This window comes from Argopecten irradians, chromosome 2 (assembly GCF_041381155.1).
Source record: "Argopecten irradians isolate NY chromosome 2, Ai_NY, whole genome shotgun sequence".
In the NCBI taxonomy this organism is placed as follows: Eukaryota; Metazoa; Mollusca; class Bivalvia; order Pectinida; family Pectinidae; genus Argopecten; species Argopecten irradians.
This window is the reverse complement of record NC_091135.1, coordinates 43586645-43609004: the sequence shown is the minus strand read 5'-3', so window position 1 is coordinate 43609004 and position 22360 is coordinate 43586645. Positions and strand designations below refer to the sequence as shown.

The window sequence follows — 22360 nt, the reverse complement described above, 5'->3', positions numbered from 1 at the left end:
ATATTTACCCAAGCTATTGCTCTCACAAGGTTCAATAATAATTGTTAGTGTAAAGGGCAATAACTCCGTAAATTACAGCCGAATCAAGCTGATTTTTTTAAATTGAATGAGATAATTCCAATGTTAGTCTATATGCAAAGTCTCATTAAGCTCAGTGCATATTTACTCAATTTATTATGTTCACAAGATTCAATAATCATAATTGCAAAGGGCAATAACTCTGTAAGTTATGATCTAATCAGCTCAAATTTCAAATGTCTCCAAAATCTTTCCAATTTTAGTCTAAATACATAGTTTCATGAAGCTGATTGCATATTTATTCAAAGATGCTCCATTGCTGACAGAGCTTAAACGATATTAATCAATTTAACAATAATTGCGTATATATATGTCTAATTAACACAAAAAATAATATGAAATAATTCATTTTGTTTTTTGTGCATGAGCAATCAATACTTCATTCCATATAGGACATAGTGCCATGGAATCTTTTCGGGATCCAATTAGATATTTTTGATATTTTTGTCTTGAAATAAAATTAGAAGCTCAAACTTTTCAATGGTGGTAATGGTGTAAAGTAAGTATTTTTTGTAACTGAAGAAGAATACTAAGTCATTTGCTCCAGTTTTCAAACTTTTTTCCAGAAAAAATATCATATGTCAGCGTGGAGCATCTTCAAGTTATTGTATTCAAAAGATCCACTGATAATTATTAATGCAAAGGGCAATAACTACGTAAATTATAGTTGAATCAAGCTGTTTTTCAAACTCATCCCGGATATTTCTAATATTAGTCTACATACCAAATTTCATTAAGCTCGGTTCATATTTACTCAAGTTATGGTGTTCACAAGCTTCATTATTTATTATTGTAAAGGGCAAAAGTAACCATCCAATCAAGCCGATTTTCGAACTCGTCTAAGATTTTATCAATGCTAGTTTACATACAAAGTTCATTAAGCACGGTGCATATTTAACCAAATTACCGTGTTCACAATGTCCATTAATAATTATATGTGCAAATGGCAATAACTCCATAAATTACAGTTAAATCCAACTGATTTTCGAACTTGTCTGAGATCTTTCCATTGTTAGTCTACACAAAAAGTTAAGTTTGGTTTATATGGTCAAGTGACCTAAAAAAAAGTCCATATAAGAAGGTTTTTTTTTTCGCTAAATGTACAAGGTATATAGTCTATACTCCATTCTCACGTATAGACTTAAAAATCTACCTTTTGTAAAATTATGGCAGGCATGCATTTTTAATGTTTAAGAGTTAAAATTGCATAAACTTTCGACCTGTAGTATAAATTAGGTTGTTGACTACATGTGTTGGTGATGTAAGGTAGAAGTGCTATGATTGCAGTTTAAAAGCTACTTAAGTTATACAATATGTGCTTTAAAATGCCACTTCCGTGAAATCTGGAAAAAGACCTTGAGTTTAACCTTGAATTTGAACATCTTTAAATAGGTATCTTCATTGTTGTTTGAGTTGGCAATGTGTTCATAAAGATTAGCTTATAAATATGAAAGGCTATCTAGATTTAGGATGAAAATGTTCCTGTCTATTAGACAATTTTAAGGTGCATGATTCTATACCTTTTACAGATGGAAAGTCTCCAATTTAAGGTGATAGTAAAATAAAAAGAAACACAAAAATATGTTCACAAAGATTAAATGGGTCTGTTTAATTCTAATATATTTGAACTATACTGGCATTAAAGCAAAATATAAAAATAGGATCTTCTAATTTTTCTGAAAATATCTAAGCTCTTTGACCTTTAGAAACTTTAAGTCATCTAAATAAGTAAATATTTACATTTCATTCCAGCTATTTTGTAGCTCTATTTTGTCTTTAAGTCACAATTAATACCTGCTCACAGTGGGAGTTAGCGCTACCTTATTATGAAGGAAGGCAATATACAAAATGTATTCTTAAATATTTCATTCATGATAACTCAATCTAAAACCATAGCCAATCATGGTACACCTCATGAAGTCAGTGACCTTGATCACATGGAAAGATAAGAGGCATGCAACCTTGACCTAAAGCAGAGAAAAGAGGCCTTTGAACTTGACTATAAGTAGAGATAGGAGGCTTGTAACCTTGACCTGAAGAAGAAAAAAGAGGCCAGTAATTTTGACCTAAAGGAGAGATAAAATTGCTGTGAATATGACTGCAAGGCAAAATAAGAAGCTCTGACCTTGACTATGAGGGGTAATAATTGACTTATGACCTTGACCCCAAGAGATCAGAGGTCAATAACCTTGACATAGGAAGGGGCAAAAGCTCTGTGAACACAATTCATTGGCCTATCTAAAAGAAAAAATTCTAATTGATAATTAATTCAGAAATCATAGAGAAATTAAAGTATTTGAACTACTGATTTCAATGCATGCAAAATCAAAAATACATAGGGAAGCAACTAAAAACATGCACAACAGTAGACACCAACAACTGGAGCATGCAAGAAAGCATTAGATTTTGGTACCTACTTTTCGTGTCACCTTGGTAACGATGAGGATGACTGCTCATCAATTTCACCAAAGAAGTCTTTTCCTCCTTTGTTCCCAACATTATTAACCGTAATCCTCTTGTTTCTCGACAGAAGAATTTCACAAGTAATGATAGTGATTAACCTTCACAATGTCCTAATGCGTAGAGACTTGTTACAGAAAACTTTTTGTCAGTCATTGTAAATCTGCTTATTAATCACAATTAAAACAGTTAGAAATCCACAGCTTCTGTCATGTATCAGGTGTCAAAGGCAATGCTGTTGAGTTAACACTATTCCAAACAGTGTCCAATAACTTTTTTCATATCCTCTAAATCCAATTGTCAAAATCATGTGCTTAAATGAATACCGCAGAATCAAACGCCTCTGAAGAAACAAGAATAAATTTAAAGAGCGTTTCAATGCTGATGCAAAGAATGCAATGGAACTAAGGCAGTCTGGATGTCTTCAAATCACCAAAATTGTAAACCTCCCAGCAGTTGTGTTCCTGAAGTACTGTGTGTAAGGTGGTGGATTCCAATACCCGTCCAGCTGTTTAATTGAGGGATGTTCAGCTGTGACAAACACAGGTCAGTAGCCACCACCACAATAACACAAACACTCCAACTCAGTTATTGTCATCAATTTTCCAAAACAAAACATAGCCCCCCCCCCCCCCCCCCCCCCCTGAAAAGATCAATTATTACCAATAAGCAAACCAAAATACAACGCAAGACAGTGCAGTATAATTGGTAAAAAATTGATACCAGAAAGATTTTTTTTGCATCTGATTACCATTGGCAATAAACTGGGTAGTAATGGTTAAAAAAAGTAATTAAACATTGATGATGTAAGGTTTATGGTGAGTGGTACGTCACCCGAATAATCAGTATATATATGTGACTGCTGGTGCTGATGCTGCTGATGATGATGGAGAACTTAAAAGGCCACCTGTCACTAGAATTGTTTAGTGTATATACCTGAAACTGTGAGACAAACTGTGAGGTAACTTATGACAACATACTACACCTATCTCTGGAGTGACATTGTGAATTACGAGGTAAATCCTATCTAGGGGATAAAACATGTGTTGTTTCAGTCACATATTTATAAGAATGACTTTGTAATCAATAACAAATTAGGTCTTGGAATAAAAATATATTTGACTGTCTGGTAGGTTTAATAAAGACAATAACTTTAAAGTCATACAATACTAAAATGAGTTGTCACAATACAAAGAAATTAGATATAACTCATTTAATGAAGGATAAATATACTATCTCCTCCACATCCTTTTATAATGAAAACCATCAAAGGGGCATAACTCTTAAGGAATTTCTATGAAACTGTAAATATGAACAGGTAAAATAGTCTTGATTATAAATTTACCTTTCAAAGTAAAAAAAAAAAGATACAATCTTAAAATTAGTTAAGGATAGGTTCCAGGTACTTTATATATGTTGACCAAATTTTAATTTTGTCATTTTTAAAAAGGATCAATATTACATAAGCCATATCAGGTGGTTAAAGCCCATCTAAGTAGTATCCTTGAAACCTTAACCTTCAAATATTGACCCACCTTTACGGAAGATTCTAGATACTAATTGAATTTCGTCAACATTCCTGCAGGTATTAATGTGAATGAGCATTTTGGAAAAAAAAAGTTAATGAAGGTTGATGATTTAGATGACTTACATAAGATTGGTATCAGAAGTGAGCAGCCTTTGCACCTGGAGGAGGCTGAGAGGTCCTGCTCCAACACCTGAAGGAGACTGTTAAACCCAGCAGAGAACACCTGACTATTCACCTGTTGTATCTATATCTCTCTTCAGCTCTATATATCTATACAGCCAGGGAACAGCACTAGGTTACAGCTACTATTTACCCTACACTAAAATCACAAATATTCATATTAAATTACTCAATGAAAGAGAGAAAAAACAGGGACAAGTTTTGTGTACAACCTTGGGGGCAGCAAGGGAAAGGCCGGCTATCTCTTAGACATCTGGTGTTCCTACACTCAAGTGCCAATGATGGAAACACCAGCTGCATATAAGAATCACTGGCGCCAGAGTTTGATACCGAGATAGATACACCAGTTGGGCTGAATGGGAAAAACAGCCAAAGCATATGCACTCCAATGCGGATTTGTAGACAGACAGACGAAACTGGGGTCTGCTTCCCTTCAACAGATTCAACTTGGAGTGTGTACACCTTTCCATATGACAACTAGCTGAGCCAGCTGTTAGGTGATGAGCTTAGATGGGCAGAGTGAGGGTGGTGGGGAAATAAAGAAGAAAATGTATAAGGAGTAAATGAGAAGATAGAAATGTATTAGGAGTAAACTTGAACTGTAACCCAATGGCTGACAAATACCACCCACCCCACCCCTACCCCGCTTCCCTCTTCCTCTTATTAGAGGTGTCAAGTTTGAAAAAACAGCATGGTCACAGGAAATTTATAAGTTGTCAAAAAAAAATTAACCTGTGGATATTGACCTGGTTACCATGGCAACTACACTTTTGACTTAAAAAACCTGCATGCCCATCCCCACATAATTGATCTAGTTGTTTAGGTGGAATTGTTGGGACAAATTTTGAAACCTGTGTATAGTGACCTGGTTACCATGGCAACCAAAATTTCGACAAACGGAAACCTGCATGCACATTCTGACATGGTTCTCAACATTATTGCCAAGTTTCATCCAGTAGTTTAGCTGAAGTGTCCAGACAAATTTTGAAACCTGTGTATAATTTTGAAACCTGTGTATAGTGACTTGGTTACCATTGGGACTAAATTAAAAAAAAAAAAAAAAAAAAAAAAAACCTGCATGCATGTCTACACATGGTCCTAAACATTACTGCCAAGTTTCATTGAAATCAATCCAGTAGTTTAGAAGGAGTTGTTGGGACAAATTTTGAAACCTGTGTATAGTAACCTTGTTACCATGGAAACCAAAATTTTGACAACCAAAACTTTCATGCACATCTACACATGGTCCAAAACAATACTGCCAAGTTTCATTGAAAAGTAGTGTAAGAGAAGTTGTCCAGACGGGGTATAATGAAAAGACAGGAATGAGAGAACTGGGGAATAAAGACAATATATAAGAAGTAAATGAAAAGACAGGAATGAGAGAACTGGGGAATAGAGAATATATAAGAAGTAAATGAAAAGACAGGAATGAGAGAGCGGTAGAATAAAGAGGAGAATATAAAAGGAGTAATTAAAAGATAGGAATGAGAAAAGAGGAATAGGTTAAGAAGACAAAATAAAGATGAATGAGAGAGTTAATGAGAAGTAAATAATAGAAAGCAAGAGAGTATGAATATAGAAAAGAATGAAAAAATAAAAGATACGATGAATGAGAGGAATAAGACTGGAAAAAGAGTTATTTATTAAAGGAAAGGGGAAATAATGAAAGTATAAGATGGAAATAAAATAGTAAGGTGGAGAAGATTTGGATAGAAAGAAGAAAACATAGGATGGAAAGGGGAGAGAAATGGAGAAAGAAAAAATGATGAAAGGTGAGATAAAATAATGAGGAGGCATGAGATGAAAAAGGAAATACTGACAGAGGAAACTGGTTAATATTAAGACCTATCGATATAAGAAAAGGGATAATTGATGAGGAAGGAAATGTAAAAGCAAATGAGGACGGAATTCAGTCTAGTAATTTTAAAGTTGGTCAATGAGACAGAAAACTTCATAAGAATCAGATCGCTAACAGGACTGTAGAAGAACACCAATGGGAAAAGAAATGGAAACATGACACAAAAGGAAATATTGATAGGAATAAATAATTTGAAGAAATAAACGAGAGATGAGGTTTTGGGATCAAGTAGGATAGTAACAGTAAGAGCCACAGCAGGAGTGGGAGGGAACCGGAATGAAAACAGAAGCTGACTCTATAATTATAGTCTCCCTTATCACCACAGTGATAGAGCCCATGTGTGTGTGTCCCTATCTGCTCCACACCTGATCCTACAGCCCCCACACCTGTCCCGCCGTCTGATAACAGCCCCCTATCATAAGCAGCAGCCTAGCCGCAGAGTATACCTTTATTAACCTCCTGAATTATCACACATACTTTTGATGTAACTGATAAAACACAGAAATCACCACTAAAAACTCTTCTCTCCAATCAACATTTTTGATGTTTATATAGATGTGTCGGCATAATTTCCCATTTTAGCCATATCAACTATCTTTTAATACCAACAGCCTTTAATTCTAAAATTCAACTTTGTGAAAAAAAGTGTAAAATTTCAATGTGAAATACATTTTTCTTAAATAAATATTTGTAACAGGAAACAGTAAAAATTTAGCACATTAAAAATATTTTCTTTTTCTTCCGTTATTTTCTTTTTCTAGCCAATAATTCAAAGATATCAAAAAACTGATAGTTTCATGTCATATGGGTAAAGAAGGTAAGTATCTTTTAGTATTATTTCCCAACATTCCAAGCTGACAGATGGTACTGTGTCACAACAATATTATTGTTGTACCTAATTATGCTAAATCTGACCTAATTATGTTGATTAATCAATACTTCACAGGTATTACCTAACTCTATTGATTTATTTCAGTTTTAGAATTGCACTTGCTTCTGATTTTAGATTCTAAAGGACAAACTAGAATACCTTGAATTGATGTTAATGCAATGGTCCCAGTCTGTGACGCTGTAGAGAAAACTGAAGCAGATGTCCTAGACGTCACATGGTACAGATATCACATAATGTAGGTCCTATGACACATTTATAACATCATCTATTAATGGAGATGTGTTGTGTTGCCTCATTGTTTTTTTTATGTGTAAAAACAAAAATCGTTTCACATAATATTAACAGGTATCGTTATTTAATAATGAACAAATTTTTTTGTTAAGGACAAAGGCTTGTGTGAAGCAAATGTACTAAACCTCAAGTTCATGGTCAAAAGATTGATCACTAAAATTTCAAACACACTAACAATAAGATCTTATACCAATAGATTATAATGATATCAGGGGTATGGTAATTAATCTTAATGGATTTTCAACAAGAAACAACTATAGGACAGAGGAGAGACAATTCAAGAAAATAGCTGGGCACCTTAAGAAACCAAGGGGAGAAAACTATACCACAGAGGGGAGACAACTGTAGAAAATAGCTAGGCACCTTTAGAATTCAAGGGGAGATAACTATACCACAGAGGGGAGACAATTGTAGAAAATAGCTAGGCACCTTTAGAATTCAAGGGGAGATAACTATACCACAGAGGTGAGACAGCTGTAGAAAATAGCTAGACACCTTTAGAATTCAAGGGGAGATAACTATACCACAGAGGGGAGACAACTGTAGAAAATAGCTAGGCACCTTTAGAATTCAAGGGGAGATAACTATACCACAGAGGTGAGACAGCTGTAGAAAAATAGCTTGGCACCTTTAGAATTCAAGGGGAGAAACCTATACCCAAGAGGGGAGACAACTGTGGAAAAATAGCTGGGCACCTTTAGAAACCAAGGGAGATAGCTATACCCAAGAGTGGAGACAACTGTAGAAAATAGCTGGGCACCTTTAGAAACCAAGGGGAGATAGCTATTCCCCAGAGGGGAGACAACTGTAGAAAATAGCTGGGCACCTTTAGAAACCATGGGGAGAAAAACTATACCACAGAGGAGAGACAATTGTAGAAAATAGCTGGGCACCTTTAGAAACCATGGGGGGATAACTATAGTATACCCCAGAGGGCAGACAACTGTAGAAAATAGCTCGGCACCTTTAGAAACCATGGGGAGATAACTATAGTATACCACAGAGTGGAGACACCTGTAGAAAATAGCTGGGCACCTTTAGAAACCAAGGGGAGATAGCTATACCCCAGAGGGGAGACAACTGTAGAAAATAGCTGGGCACCTTTAGAAACCATAGGGAGATAACTATAGTATACCACAGAGGAGAGACAACTGTAGAAAAACAGCTCAGCACCTTTAGAAACCAAAGGGAGAAAACTATACTACAGAGGGGAAACAACTGTAGAAAATTGCTGGGAATCTTTAGAAACAAAGGGGAGATAACTATACCACAGAGGAGAGACAATTGTAGAAAATAGCTTGGCACCTTTAGATACCAAGGCGAGAAAAACTATACCACAGAGGAGAGACAATTGTAGAAAATAGCTGGGCATCTTTAGAAACCTAGGGGAGATAACTATAGTATACCACAGAGGGGAGACAACTATAGAAAATAGCTGGGCACCTTGAGAAACCAAGGGGAGATAACTATAGTATACCACAGAGTGGAGACAACTAGAAATTAGCTGGGCACCTTTAGCAACTAAGGGGAGATAGCTATACCCCAGAGGGGAGACAACTGTAGAAAATAGCTGGGCACCTTTAGAAACCATGGGGAGATAACTATAGTATACCACAGATTGGAGACACCTGTAGAAAATAGCTGGGCACCTTTAGAAACCAAGGGGAGATAGCTATACCCCAGAGGGGAGACAACTGTAGAAAATAGCTAGGCACCTCAGGATTCAAGGGGAGATAACTATTAGAATACCACAGAGGGGAGACACCTGTAGAAAATAGCTGGGCACCTTTAGAAACCAAGGGGAGATAACTATACCACAGAGGGGAGACAACTGTAGAAAATAGCTAGGCACCTCAGGATTCAAGGGGAGATAACTATTAGAATACCACAGAGGGGAGACAACTGTAGAAAATAGCTGGGCACCTATAGAAACCAAGGGGAGATAACTATACCACAGAGGGGAGACAACTGTAGAAAATAGCTGGCCACCTTTAACAAGAGGCACTTTGGCCTTAACAGTCATCTGACAATCAGCACAATACAACACCTCAAAGAATATAATACAGTGGACCCTCGATAATCTGGACACCTTCGTTCCCAGCCTAAACTGTCCGGATTACGAGTTTTCCGGACTGCTGAATTCCGTGTTCTTAGTCAATTAAATTGGCACGTACGAGTTACTCCCCTTGACCTTGTAATCGATGATAGGCTTTTATGTAATATACGTGTATCATAATTAATACTTTGTTTGTTATGATTTATAGGTATTTTTATACCATTACGTTAAAAATATTGAATACACGTATTTCTCCTACAAAATACGAAACCTAAAGCCATTGTTAATTGTGTACTATGTATGCATATAGCTACGTATCCCACTCTTGATCTATCGTACGGCAAATTGCCTAACAAAGGATCAATATCATCTACGTTCTTGGCATAAAAAAACTATGATAACAAATAGTTGTAAACATTTTATGAACTCATATAATAGTTATTTTGTATAATGTGTGTTTTTAATGACCATTTCTACAAGTCTTTGCTTTCTGACTTACAGACGTTTGTAACAACCACGTGCCCGTTCACGTCTAACTTCGTGCACAATGTCACACACGTGTAAATGGCATATGCCGTAGCCTTTATATCTTATATCATAGGCGATGAATTCGAATAGATTCACATACATTTAAAATTCGTATTAATTTTGTGAGTATTATCTCACTTTGTTGTATCCGATACTCATAGCGATATATTCTGCATGCGAAACAAGTAAGGTATCTACAGCATACGTACCCGTACCCAAACTCAAACTGCATGTTTAAAAGCGTGTGGCTAAACATATATTGCGTATCTCAATAACAACACTGAAGTTTGATCTCCTATAGAAAACCAATGAACCGTTACATGACTGCATGTACCCGTGTGAAAGGTGTTCAGGTAAACAACGCCCGTGGCTATAATCTGGCAGCCGTCGTTATGACAACACACTCAGTGTCAAGTGATTGTGTGTATTGTACACATGACTGTAGCTGACCTTGGATTTTCTCTGCACGTGGCGACAACAAATTGTCCGGATTATTGCGGGAATTTATTAACGAAAATGACATTCCGTTCCCAAAATGGAGGTCCGGATTTGGAATACGAATTTCCGGACTAGTGAGTATAAATAACGTTACGGAAATCCGTTCCCTGACATTTCCGTTCGGATTGTGAGTTTTCCGGACTACCGGCGTCCCGATTATCGCGGGTCCACTGTTGTAGCAAACAATTAAAGCAATACAAAAGCACTCTTTTAATAGAAGTTCTGGATATGATATATATGTTGGATTAGACTATGGATGAAAATCCCTTATTCCTCACCATATTACAAGTCCAATATCCATTCTCTAGGCCTTTTAGTTATTTGCAAGAAGTTATTTAAAGATTTTAGCCTATTTGATCCCAGTGACCTTGAATGAAAGTCAAGGTCATTCATTTGAACAAATTTGGTAGTCCTTCATCCCGACATGCCGCAAGTCAAATATGAGCAGCCTGGGCCATTCGGTCCCTGAAAAGAAGATGAAGATTTTAGCCTATTTGATCCCCGTGACCTTTAATGAAAGTCAGTCATTGATTTAAACAAACCCTTGTAGCCCTTTATCCCAGTATGTCACATGTCCAATATCAATTAAGTCTCTATGCCTCTTAGTAATTCACAAGAAGTCATTTAAAGATTTAAGCATATTTGACCCCAGTGACCTTGAATGAAGGTCAGTATTACAACACTTGCACCAAAATCTTTCCCTGGCTATTTCAGTCCATTGGGCCCCTTGATATTATCAAAATCCAACATTTTCCCTCATTAAACGATTGCCCATATCCACCAAAACAATTATAATCCTAAATAATTGTGGAAATCAATGTCATTTGTGACAGATAACAATATTACAACACTTGCTCAAAACCTTAACCTGACTATTTTGGCCCATTGCGCCTTTCGAAATTCTCAAAATTCAGTATTTGGCTCCTTTAAATGATTGTCCACACCCATAAAAACAATTGTAATCCAAAATGATCGCAGAAATCAATGTCAGTTGTGATGGATAACAGTATTACAACACTTGCACAAAAACCGTAACTGGGCTATTTCGGCCAATACGGCCTCTTGAAATTCTCAAAATCCAGCAGTTGGCTCCTTCAAATGATTGCCCATAGTATACCCATAGCAACAATTATAATCCAAAATGATTGCAGAAATGGCAGATAACAGTATAACATCACTTGCACCAAAACTTAACCTTTGATTTCCAACGCCAACGCCAAAGTGATTCCATAAGCCCCCTCTCTTCAAGAGGCGAGCTAAAAACTGACCCCTTTTGACCCCACCCTTCAGGCCCCCTGGGGGTCAGCCCCATCATTTGCAAAATTTTGAATCCAAACCCTATAAGGATGTAACCATTGCATTATGAGCGCAATCCCATGTTAAGTAGCAGAGAAAAAGTCATTTATATGGAAATTGACCACTTTTGACCCCGCCCCTCAGGTCCCCGGGGGTCAGCCCTATCATTTGCTCAATTTGGAATCCGTAGCCCATAAGGATGCTACCATTGCATTATGGATGCTATACCATGCTTAGTTGCAGAGAAGAAGTCATTTATATGGAAATAGCCAAATTGACCCCTTTTGACCCCGCCCCTCAGGCCCCGTGGGGTCAGCCCCATCATTTGGTCAATTTGGAATCCCCACCCTATAAGGATACTACCATTGCATAATGGGTGCTATACCATGCTTAGTTGCAGAGAAGAAGTCGTTTATATGGAAATAGCCAAACTGGCCCCTTTTGACCCCGCCCCTCAGGCCCCCGGGGGGTCAGCCCCATTATTTGTACAATTTTGAATCCCCACCTTATAAGGATGCTACCATTGCATTATGGGTGCTATCCCATGCTTGGTTTCAGAGAAGAAGTTGTTTATATGGAAATAGCCAAATTGACCCCTTTTGGCCCCGCCCCTCAGGCCCCCGGGGGGTCAGCCCCATAATTTGTACAATTTTTAGTTAGTAGCCCATAAGGATGCTACCAGTCAAATTTTGTTGAAATCCGACCAGCGGTTATGGAGAAGAAGTCGATTGTTGATGGATGACGGACGACGGACGCCGGACGCCGGACGCTGCGGTATCCCATAAGCTCACCTCGGTCCTTTGGACCAGGTGAGCTAATAAGGACTGTAGGATAAAGGGGAGACAACTGTTTAACAGTGTGGAGACAAATCTCTCACAAAGAATAAGGACTGTAGGACAAAGGGGAGACAACTGTTTAATAGCGTGGAGACATATCTCTCACACAGAATAAGGACTGTAGGACAAAGGGGAGACAACTGTTTAACAGCATGGATACATATCTCTAACGCAGAATAAGGACTGTAGGATAAAGGGGAGATAACTTTTTAATAGCGTGGAGACATATCTCTCACACAGAATAAGGACTGTAGGACAAAGGGGAGACAACTGTTTAACAGCATGGATACATATCTCTAACACAGAATAAGGACTGTAGGACAAAGGGGAGACAACTGTTTTACAGCATGGATACATATCTCTCATACAGAATAAGGACTGGAGGACAAAGGGGTGACAACTGTTTAAGAGCATGGAGACATATCTCTCACACAGAATAAGGACTGTAGGACAAAGGGGAGACAACTGTTTAAGAGCATGGAGACATATCTCTCACACAGAATAAGGACTGTAGGACAAAGGGGAGACAACTGTTTAACAGCATGGATACATATCTCTAACACAGAATAAGGACTGTAGGACAAAGGGGAGATAACTTTTTAATAGCGTAGAGACATATCTCTCACACAGAATAAGGACTGTAGGACAAAGGGGAGACAACTGTTACCCAGAGGGAGAGACATCTCTTACACAGAATAAGGACTGTAGGACAAAGGGGAGACAACTGTTACACAAAAGAAGCAGTCGCATTGATAAAATGTTTTGAAACAATATGAATTTTCACATCATATCTATAGAATCAGGCTTGAAAGTTCGCATATACAAGTTCTTGAGCATTTTGTAAATGATTTAATATACTTTCTAACTGTAAACAGCCTTATTTCAGATGTTTGTTCAAACATTTTGGCAAAAGAGAAACACATAACTGTGATTCTCTAGGAGATTCTTTGGTCAACCAGAGCAATTTCCTGGATTGAAATGCGACTAAACATGTGTTCAGAGGGAACCTTGACACAGCAGTATATACAGAGAGAGGGTCTCCAACCATCTGTATATAATTATGATGTCACCCGTAACAACACTGACATACACACCACCAAACGATTTGCCTGCCGTCATACTAAAGTAATCAGTAGTAATTGGAGTCATTACTGGGATAAGTAAGAGAGCTGTATGATGTGAATCAGCTATGTCGCAGACTAGTTACTCCCAATGTCACATCAAATCAAAGGAAAACCCAAAATTTACAGCAAACCAAGCCAGATGTAGTCCAAGATGAAGGAAGAAAATACTTCCCGGTTTGTAAAAAACTTTTTATAGAGATTATTTACAGTATAACAGTCTTCAAATGAAAGAAAAATAAAATCTGTTTTAGTCAAAAAAAGGAAATTCTTGTTACTGATTTCATTTTTATGCTATCCAATTAAATTCATTATCTAATAATTTAACCAGTCTCCCAATAAAAAACAGATTTTCTATAAATCTAATTTTGAACTAACATATGCCATTGAACAATCTGAAACCACAGCAGTTATGGTTGTGTCTATGAGGGGTGAGAGCGAGGGAGAAGAAACACCTGACAAGGGAAGTAACTCCAGATATAAATTGGTAATTGAAAGACTGCAACAAAATCAGTGTAAGCTTTTGTGTACTTGGAGGATAAAGATGGCATCAAGGTTGTAAATCTGGTTTGAATTGTACTCAAAAGCTTAGGAAGTTATAAATCTGGTTTGAATTGTACTCAAAGCTTAGGAAATTTAAAGTTTCTATATACCATTCCCTATATATACATGATAATAATAATAGTTTCTATATACCATTCCCTATATATACATGATAATAATAATAGTTTCTATATACCATTCCCTATATATACATGATAATAATAATAGTTTCTATATACCATTCCCTATATATACATGATAATAATAATAGTTTCTATATACCATTCCCTATATATACATGATAATAATAATAGTTTCTATATACCATTCCTTTATATACATGATAATAATAATAGTTTCTATATACCATTCCCTATATATACATGATAATAATAATAGTTTCTATATACCATTCCCTATATATACATGATAATAATAATAGTTTCTATATACCATTCCCTATATATACATGATAATAATAATAGTTTCTATATACCATTCCCTATATATACATGATAATAATAATAGTTTCTTCATAAAAAGTAACTCTACACTGAGCAACAAACTGTGAAAAAGGACAAATTATGTAGTACGATGTACTCGTTACATATAAATACTATGCAGCTGTAGAAACCTTTTTTTGATGAAATTTCATTAGCAGAACTGAGAAATACCAGAAAACAGAATCAAAAGCCTACCTCACCAAGAAAAATGCTTAATTCAAAAAGTCAAAAGATAAATGCTATCAAGGGATACTTGTTAAGGAAAAAGGACAACAATAATATGTTAATGAAAGTTTCTTCTCATGAGCAATGAGCTACAGACACTTTACCTGTAGAATATGCATGTACAAACCAATGTGTGCTATTACATTGTATAGATGTAAAACTGACAGTGTCAAGGCTTACCTAGAACAATACACAATATAAAAGATTTAAATTATAGACAAAATAACTGGGTCATAGAGAAAATAACTGGGTCATAGAAAAAATAACTTGGTCATAGAGAAAATAACTGGAAAAAAAATACAAGATTACATAAGAGTCATGGCAACTAATTATCGTGTCTATGTCAGATCTCTCATCATCTCTGAAATCTTTTGATAATCAATAATATGAGTAGCTTTGATAAGCTGTTCCTGACATAACACAGGTGGTGCTGGCCATTTATTAATTCAAAACAGAAAATTTGTTGCTACGATGTGATTAGGTCCATCATTACCTCTTTGATATAAATCACACCTTTTGTCTTTTCTTTAGCGATTATTAGAATGACAATATAACAAAACTAATCTCTTTTGATATATGTTACATTATCTTTGACTCAACAAAGACAGTTCTCATCTGTTTGATGTTTGTCAGAGTTATTAAGAAACTATCAATCAATACTTCAATTATCAACATAAAAAAAAACATATTTTGTAACAAATTATAAATTAATTTCTCTCGTCATTTGCCGTCATCTTCTATATTTTTGTCAGTCTAAACATCAAAATTTTCAAGTTCAATGTTCTCTATATCGGAGTACAATATATTTCTTAATTCCACAAAGACCACAATATTACCCTACCCTAACATTTGCCAAACAAAGACTACAGTGTTGCTCAACCCTAGCGTAAACTTTGCCCCACAAAACTACTATATTACCCTACCCCAAAGTTAGACACACAAAGACTACAATATTGCTCTACCCTAATGTAAACTTTGCCCCACAAAGACTACAGTGTTGCCCAACTCTAGTGTAACTTTACCCCACAAAGACTACAGTGTTGCCCTACCCTAAAGTTTGCCACACAAAGACTACAGTGTTGCTCAACCCTAGTGTAAACTTTGCCCCACAAAGGCTACAATATTACCCTACCCTAAAGTTTGCCACACAAAGACTACAATATTGCTCTACCCTAGTGTAAACTTTGCCCCACAAAGACTACAGTGTTGCCCAACTCTAGTGTAAACTTTGCCCCACAAAGGCTACAATATTGCCCTACTCTAGTGTAATCTTTTCACCACAAAGACTACAGTGTTGCCCTACCCTAAAGTTTGTCACACAAAGACTTCAATATTGCCCAACTTTAGTGTAAACTTTACCCCACAAAGACTAGTGTTGCCCTTCCCTAAAGTAAGCCACACAAAGACTATAGTGTTGCCCTACCCTAAAGTAAGCCACACAAAGACTATAGTGTTGCCCTACCCTAAAGTTTGCCACACAAAGACTACAGTGTTGCCCTACCCTAAAGTTTGCCACACAAAGACTACAGTGTTGCCCTATCCTAGTGTAAACTTTACCCCACAAATACTACAGTGTTGCCCTATCCTAAAGTTTGCCACACAAAGGCTACAGTGTTGCCCTACCCTAGTGTAAACTTTGTCACACAAACACTTCAATGTTGCCCAACTTTAGTGTAAACTTTACCTCACAAAGAATACAGTGTTGCCTACCCTAAAGTTTACCCCACAAAGACTACAGTGTTGCCCTATCCTAGTGTAAACTTTACCCCACAAATACTACAGTGTTGCCCTATCCTAAAGTTTGCCACACAGACTTCAGTGTTGCCCTTCCCTAGTGTAAACTTAGCCCTTCATAGACCACAGTGTTGCCCTATCCTAAAGTTTTCCCCGCAAAGACTACAATATTGCTCTACCCTAGTGTAAACTTTGCCACACAGACTACAACGTTGCCCTAACCCACTGAGAGAATACAATGTTTAGATTTTGCCCCACTAAGAGCACAATGTCACAATGTTACCTTAGCCTATTGCAAAATTTGCCCCACTAAGACTACAATGTTATCCTTTTCTAAAATGCATATGTTACCCCACTCACAGTAAACTGACCTATCCTGGTGTAAAATGTTGCCCCACCCTAAGGCATTATACTGCCCTGCCTCACCCTATTGTAACATGTTGCCCCAGCCCAAAGAAGTATACTCTCTCTCCCTAGGGTAAAATGTTGCTCCACCCTAGAGCAATACACTGTCCCACCCTAATGTAACATGTTGCCCCACCCTAGAGCAGTACACTGTCCCACCCTAGTGTAACATGTTGCCCCACCCTAGAGCAGTACACTGTCCCACCCTATTGTAACATGTTACCCCACCCTACAGCAGTACACAGTCCCTCCCTAGTGTAACATGTCGCCCCACCCTACAGCAGTACACAGCCCCTCCCTGCTATACCTCTACAGTTGAGACGTTGTCCAGCCATTGATCCTGTACATGTGTCACTGGTGCCACATCTGATACAGGCACAGCATATGGCCTGAAAACTTGACGCTCAGCAATGTTAACGTCAGTAGCCCAAATACACTAAGTGCACCAGCTTGTCCAAACTACATATATAATACCTATATTGATATGTATATATATCTACAGTCTGAAATTTATTGAACTACTGTTACATTGACAAAAACAACAGCAGGTATCGTGATGATGTAAACAGAAATGTCATATCAGACAGCTGTGTGAGGTCCAACTATGGTATCATACTACTTTATATAGCATATTTCTATTAACACCAATTATTCTGTGGTAGGGGGGAGAACTTTTCTAACTAGTCAATAATTATTTGCTTGTGAAGGCACACTTTTTTATAATTATTTTGCAGATCTTCACTTGACCATCATTACTTTTCTTATTTTAGGAAATGCTTTGAAAGTTACCATATTCACAATTCAGGATATGTTTTTCTAGATATTTATCTATTTTTTCCATAATTGGAGGTAGTCAAACCTGTCTTAGTGATATCCTCTGTATAAAGACCACCTGTTTAATAGGACCACTTTCTCACCATCCCAAATGGATAATTTCAACACAATTTTCCCTGTGTATAAAGACCACTGGACCATGAACACTATTTTTCTTCATCCCTTTGGAGGTTTGTATAGACAGGTTTGATTGTATATGACTATGGTGATGTATAGACAGGTTTGACTTTATATGACTATGGTGTTGTATAGACAGGCTTGACTGTATATGACTATGGTGTTGTATAGACAGGTTTGACTGTATATGACTATGGTGATGTATAGACAGGTTTGACTGTATATGACTATGGTGTTGTATAGACAGGTTTGACTGTATATGACTATGGTGTTGTATAGACAGGTTTGACTGTATATGACTATGGTGTTGTATAGACAGGTTTGACTGTATATGACTATGGTGATGTATAGACAGGTTTGACTGTATATGACTATGGTGTTGTATAGACAGGTTTGACTGTATATGACTATGGTGTTGTATAGACAGGTTTGACTGTATATGACTATGGTGTTGTATAGACAGGTTTGACTGTATATGACTATGGTGTTGTATAGACAGGTTTGACTGTATATGACTATGGTGTTGTATAGACAGGTTTGACTGTATATGACTATGGTGTTGTATAGACAGGTTTGACTGTATATGACTATGGTGTTGTATAGACAGGTTTGACTGTATATGACTATGGTGTTGTATAGACAGGTTTGACTGTATATGACTATGGTGATGTATAGACAGGTTTGACTGTATATGACTATGGTGTTGTATAGACAGGTTTGACTGTATATGACTATGGTGTTGTATAGACAGGTTTGACTGTATATGACTATGGTGTTGTATAGACAGGTTTGACTGTATATGACTATGGTGTTGTATAGACAGGTTTGACTGTATATGTATGGTGTGTGTATATTTGACTGTATATGACTATGGTGTTGTATAGACAGGTTTGACTGTATATGACTATGGTGTTGTATAGACAGGTTTGACTGTATATGACTATGGTGTTGTATAGACAGGTTTGACTGTATATGACTATGGTGTTGTATAGACAGGTTTGACTGTATATGACTATGGTGTTGTATAGACAGGTTTGACTGTATATGACTATGGTGTTGTCTAGACAGATTTGACTGTATATGACTATGGTGTTGTATAGACAGGTTTGACTGTATATGACTATGGTGTTGTATAGACAGGCTTGACTGTATATGACTATGGTGTTGTATAGACAGGTTTGACTGTATATGACTATGGTGTTGTATAGACAGGTTTGACTGTATATGACTATGGTGTTGTATAGACAGGCTTGACTGTATATGACTATGGTGTTGTATAGACAGGTTTGACTGTATATGACTATGGTGTGTTGTATAGACAGGTTTGACTGTATATGACTATGGTGTTGTATAGACAGGTTTGACTGTATATGACTATGGTGTGTATAGACAGGTTTGACTGTATATGACTATGGTGTTGTATAGACAGGTTTGACTGTATATGACTATGGTGTTGTATAGACAGGTTTGACTGTATATGACTATGGTGTTGTATAGACAGGTTTGACTGTATATGACTATGGTGTTGTATAGACAGGTTTGACTGTATATGACTATGGTGTTGTATAGACAGGTTTGACTGTATATGACTATGGTGTTGTATAGACAGGTTTGACTGTATATGACTATGGTGTTGTATAGACAGGTTTGACTGTATATGACTATAGTGTTGTATAGACAGGTTTGACTGTATATGACTATGGTGATGTATAGACAGGTTTGACTGTATATGACTGTTGTGGATACAGCCAGTGTGTCCTATATAAAGTCACCTTTTGTTAGACAAAAAATAAATACCCCTTTTTGGAACAAGATGTTGGTTTTTTTTGGTTTTTATTGGTTTAATGTCCTATTAACAGCCAAGGTCATGTAAGGATGTGCCAGGTTTGTTGGTGAAGAAAATCCAGAGTACCCGAAAATAAAAAACCACCGGCCAGCGGTCAGTACCTGGCAACTGCCTCACATGGGATTCGAACTCGCAACCCAGAGGTGGAGGGCTTGTGATAATATGTCGATTCGTCTTAACCACTCAGCCACTGCGGCTCCAAAGATACATCTTGTAGTTATATTTAATTAAAGCTACATGAAGTTGTTTGCTACATTTTAAATTACTTTTGATTTTGTATGTAATTAAGTATTCTTCATATTATACCGTAGAGTTAACAGACCTCCAATGACAAACAAAATTTTGTTTAATCTGTTGATTCCTTATGCCATCTGCATTCCTTGGCCAGCATTGCTTGTTCCATTCTTTGGAAGAATTTGGACAAGTTCAAAATTTAGAAATCAGTGCACTGGTATGTATTGTGTTCTGCTTAAAATTGTCCTTTTAAACACTTAGACATTTTTATCAGTCTTTACATTTCAAATAAAATGGTTTAACGTACATTTGACAAAGTTATTGAATGCAAGCAGCAGAAAACAAAGTTATTCATTAATCAAACATCCATAACTCTAACAAATGTCTTTTGGAAGCTTGTAATGAAGTTTTGAAAAAATAAATCCCTATTTTTGGTAAAAATGGATACTAAATATGAAATTTCAGATGGTTGCTGTAACATTATCATCTGAAAATCTAGTTCAATTTGCATACTTCATAAAAAGTCATACAATTTCAACTGTGCTGCCTTATACAATCACAAATTGAACAGTGAAAGAAATGAAAAGAAAAAGAACAAAAAATAATTCAAACGACATAAGACAATCAAACTTTTGAACAGGAATCTGGTAGTGATGCCAATGAATAAACTACTATAAATATACAAAATAGAAATTAAAAACTTTGAATAAAAGTAAAATTTCTTCAAACATTTACATTGTGTATATCTGTTTAGTGAAATAAAGCAGGACAGCATCACGACGTCTCTATGACTGGCATTTGGGTACGTGAACAAAAAAGACGTTTAACAACACTTATCATAACAATCTACAAAATGTTCTCCCCTTTTCTAAATTCTTCTGTAAAAATTGCATGTTCAATTTAGTCAGAGTCTGTCAGTTGACATGAACAATTACATATAGACGCTGGTGCATGTTCCTATAGCTCGCTCACTGTTTTGACACGTTATTTAGAAAAATGGTGCCCTATACAATGATCCGAAACAAGGCTTTTTCAGATACTGTCATAACCATTAAGTTGGAGTGTAGAAATATATGCGAGACTTTATACAAGACTGTATAAGGCCTATGTCTGTGTTCCTGGAGGAATTTCTAGAACAATACGCCAACTGTCTGTGTAAGAATTCAGCAAAGTGTGAATGACAGGAAGTCAATGTTGATCATTGTCTGACAGAGGCCGTCATAACCAGAGCTGGTGGCTAGCTCCGACACATCCCAGCCCAGTGTCACTGCCAGGGGACCTGCCTCCATGAAGGATTGCATGTTTACCAGTACCACAAGTAAATTCAATATACTGGCATAACTAAAACTCTTCTCCGACTACACCCAATTATTGTTCCTGATTTGATGTTCCGCAGATGTGATTTCCTAGCTCAAACTTGTTTCTTTTTTATCCCCCGTTATATTCATTTGATTTTATGTGCATGGCTAACCTTATCGAATACATCAATACAATAGATGATATGTTGTAATATCTCAATGGCCATACTGTAGAGATGCACATCGCTAAACAACGCATACAAAAAATGACAAAGTACATGTTGGAAACGAGCAACATGGGCCAGCCGGTCTTAAATATGTTCAAGACAGTAACAAAATACAACTGAAACATATCAGTAATATCTGGAATTTCATTACCATAAAACCGAGCTCTCCAATCTTACCGTATCAAACTACTCAATTTAAATTTCTTATTTTCTTGATCATATAGAATGCTACATAAAATACTGAGCTGTCGATCTATAGGGTATACAGAATCGTGTCTGGTTTTTGTCACAATGTTACGTAACATTGATAGAAAGTAATGTATATATACATCACAATTAGGTCGCATCCTCAATGTTTCCACAATCTGTTGCAATCACGAAAATCTAGCCGTAACAAAGACAAGAGGTATAAAATAGCAGTCTGTGACTGGTATAACATAGCAGTCTGTAACTGATTTGTCAGATACGTTTCCTTATCGAACATAAGGTAATCCTAAACCCCATGTCATACTTACAAAACGATGTCACTGTAATCACAAACTATGACCATGAACTACAGGACAATTCTGACAATTCTATACTGGGTGCACGAGGTCGCCATGGCCGTGCTAGGTATGGACCACTTGTCAGTGGGTTTTTTCTGGGTAGGTCGATTTCATTTTCACCCATAAACCTGGCATGTCCCTAAATGACCCTGGCTGTTCATAGGCCATTGAAGTAAACTAATCAAACTGGGTGTATGTACTTTAGATTTTGTCCAGGTTTGAAG

At 36.7% G+C, this 22360-nt stretch overlaps 1 protein-coding gene across 3 annotated transcripts in view; it reads right to left on the bottom strand.

The window, feature by feature from the left end:
* The window catches only part of LOC138315611 (protein CBFA2T1-like), a 129617-nt gene that overhangs the window by 69675 nt on the left and 37582 nt on the right, over positions 1-22360 (bottom strand). Inside the window, exon 1 of one of the 3 annotated variants that reach the window (XM_069256753.1) lies at positions 2496-3092. The exons of the other annotated variants lie outside the window; for them this stretch is intronic. Coding sequence (XP_069112854.1) covers positions 2496-2577 — 82 coding nt within the window. The 5' untranslated portion in view covers positions 2578-3092. Of the gene's footprint in view, positions 1-2495; positions 3093-22360 lie in introns of those variants that run through there. 3 annotated transcript variants of the gene reach the window in all.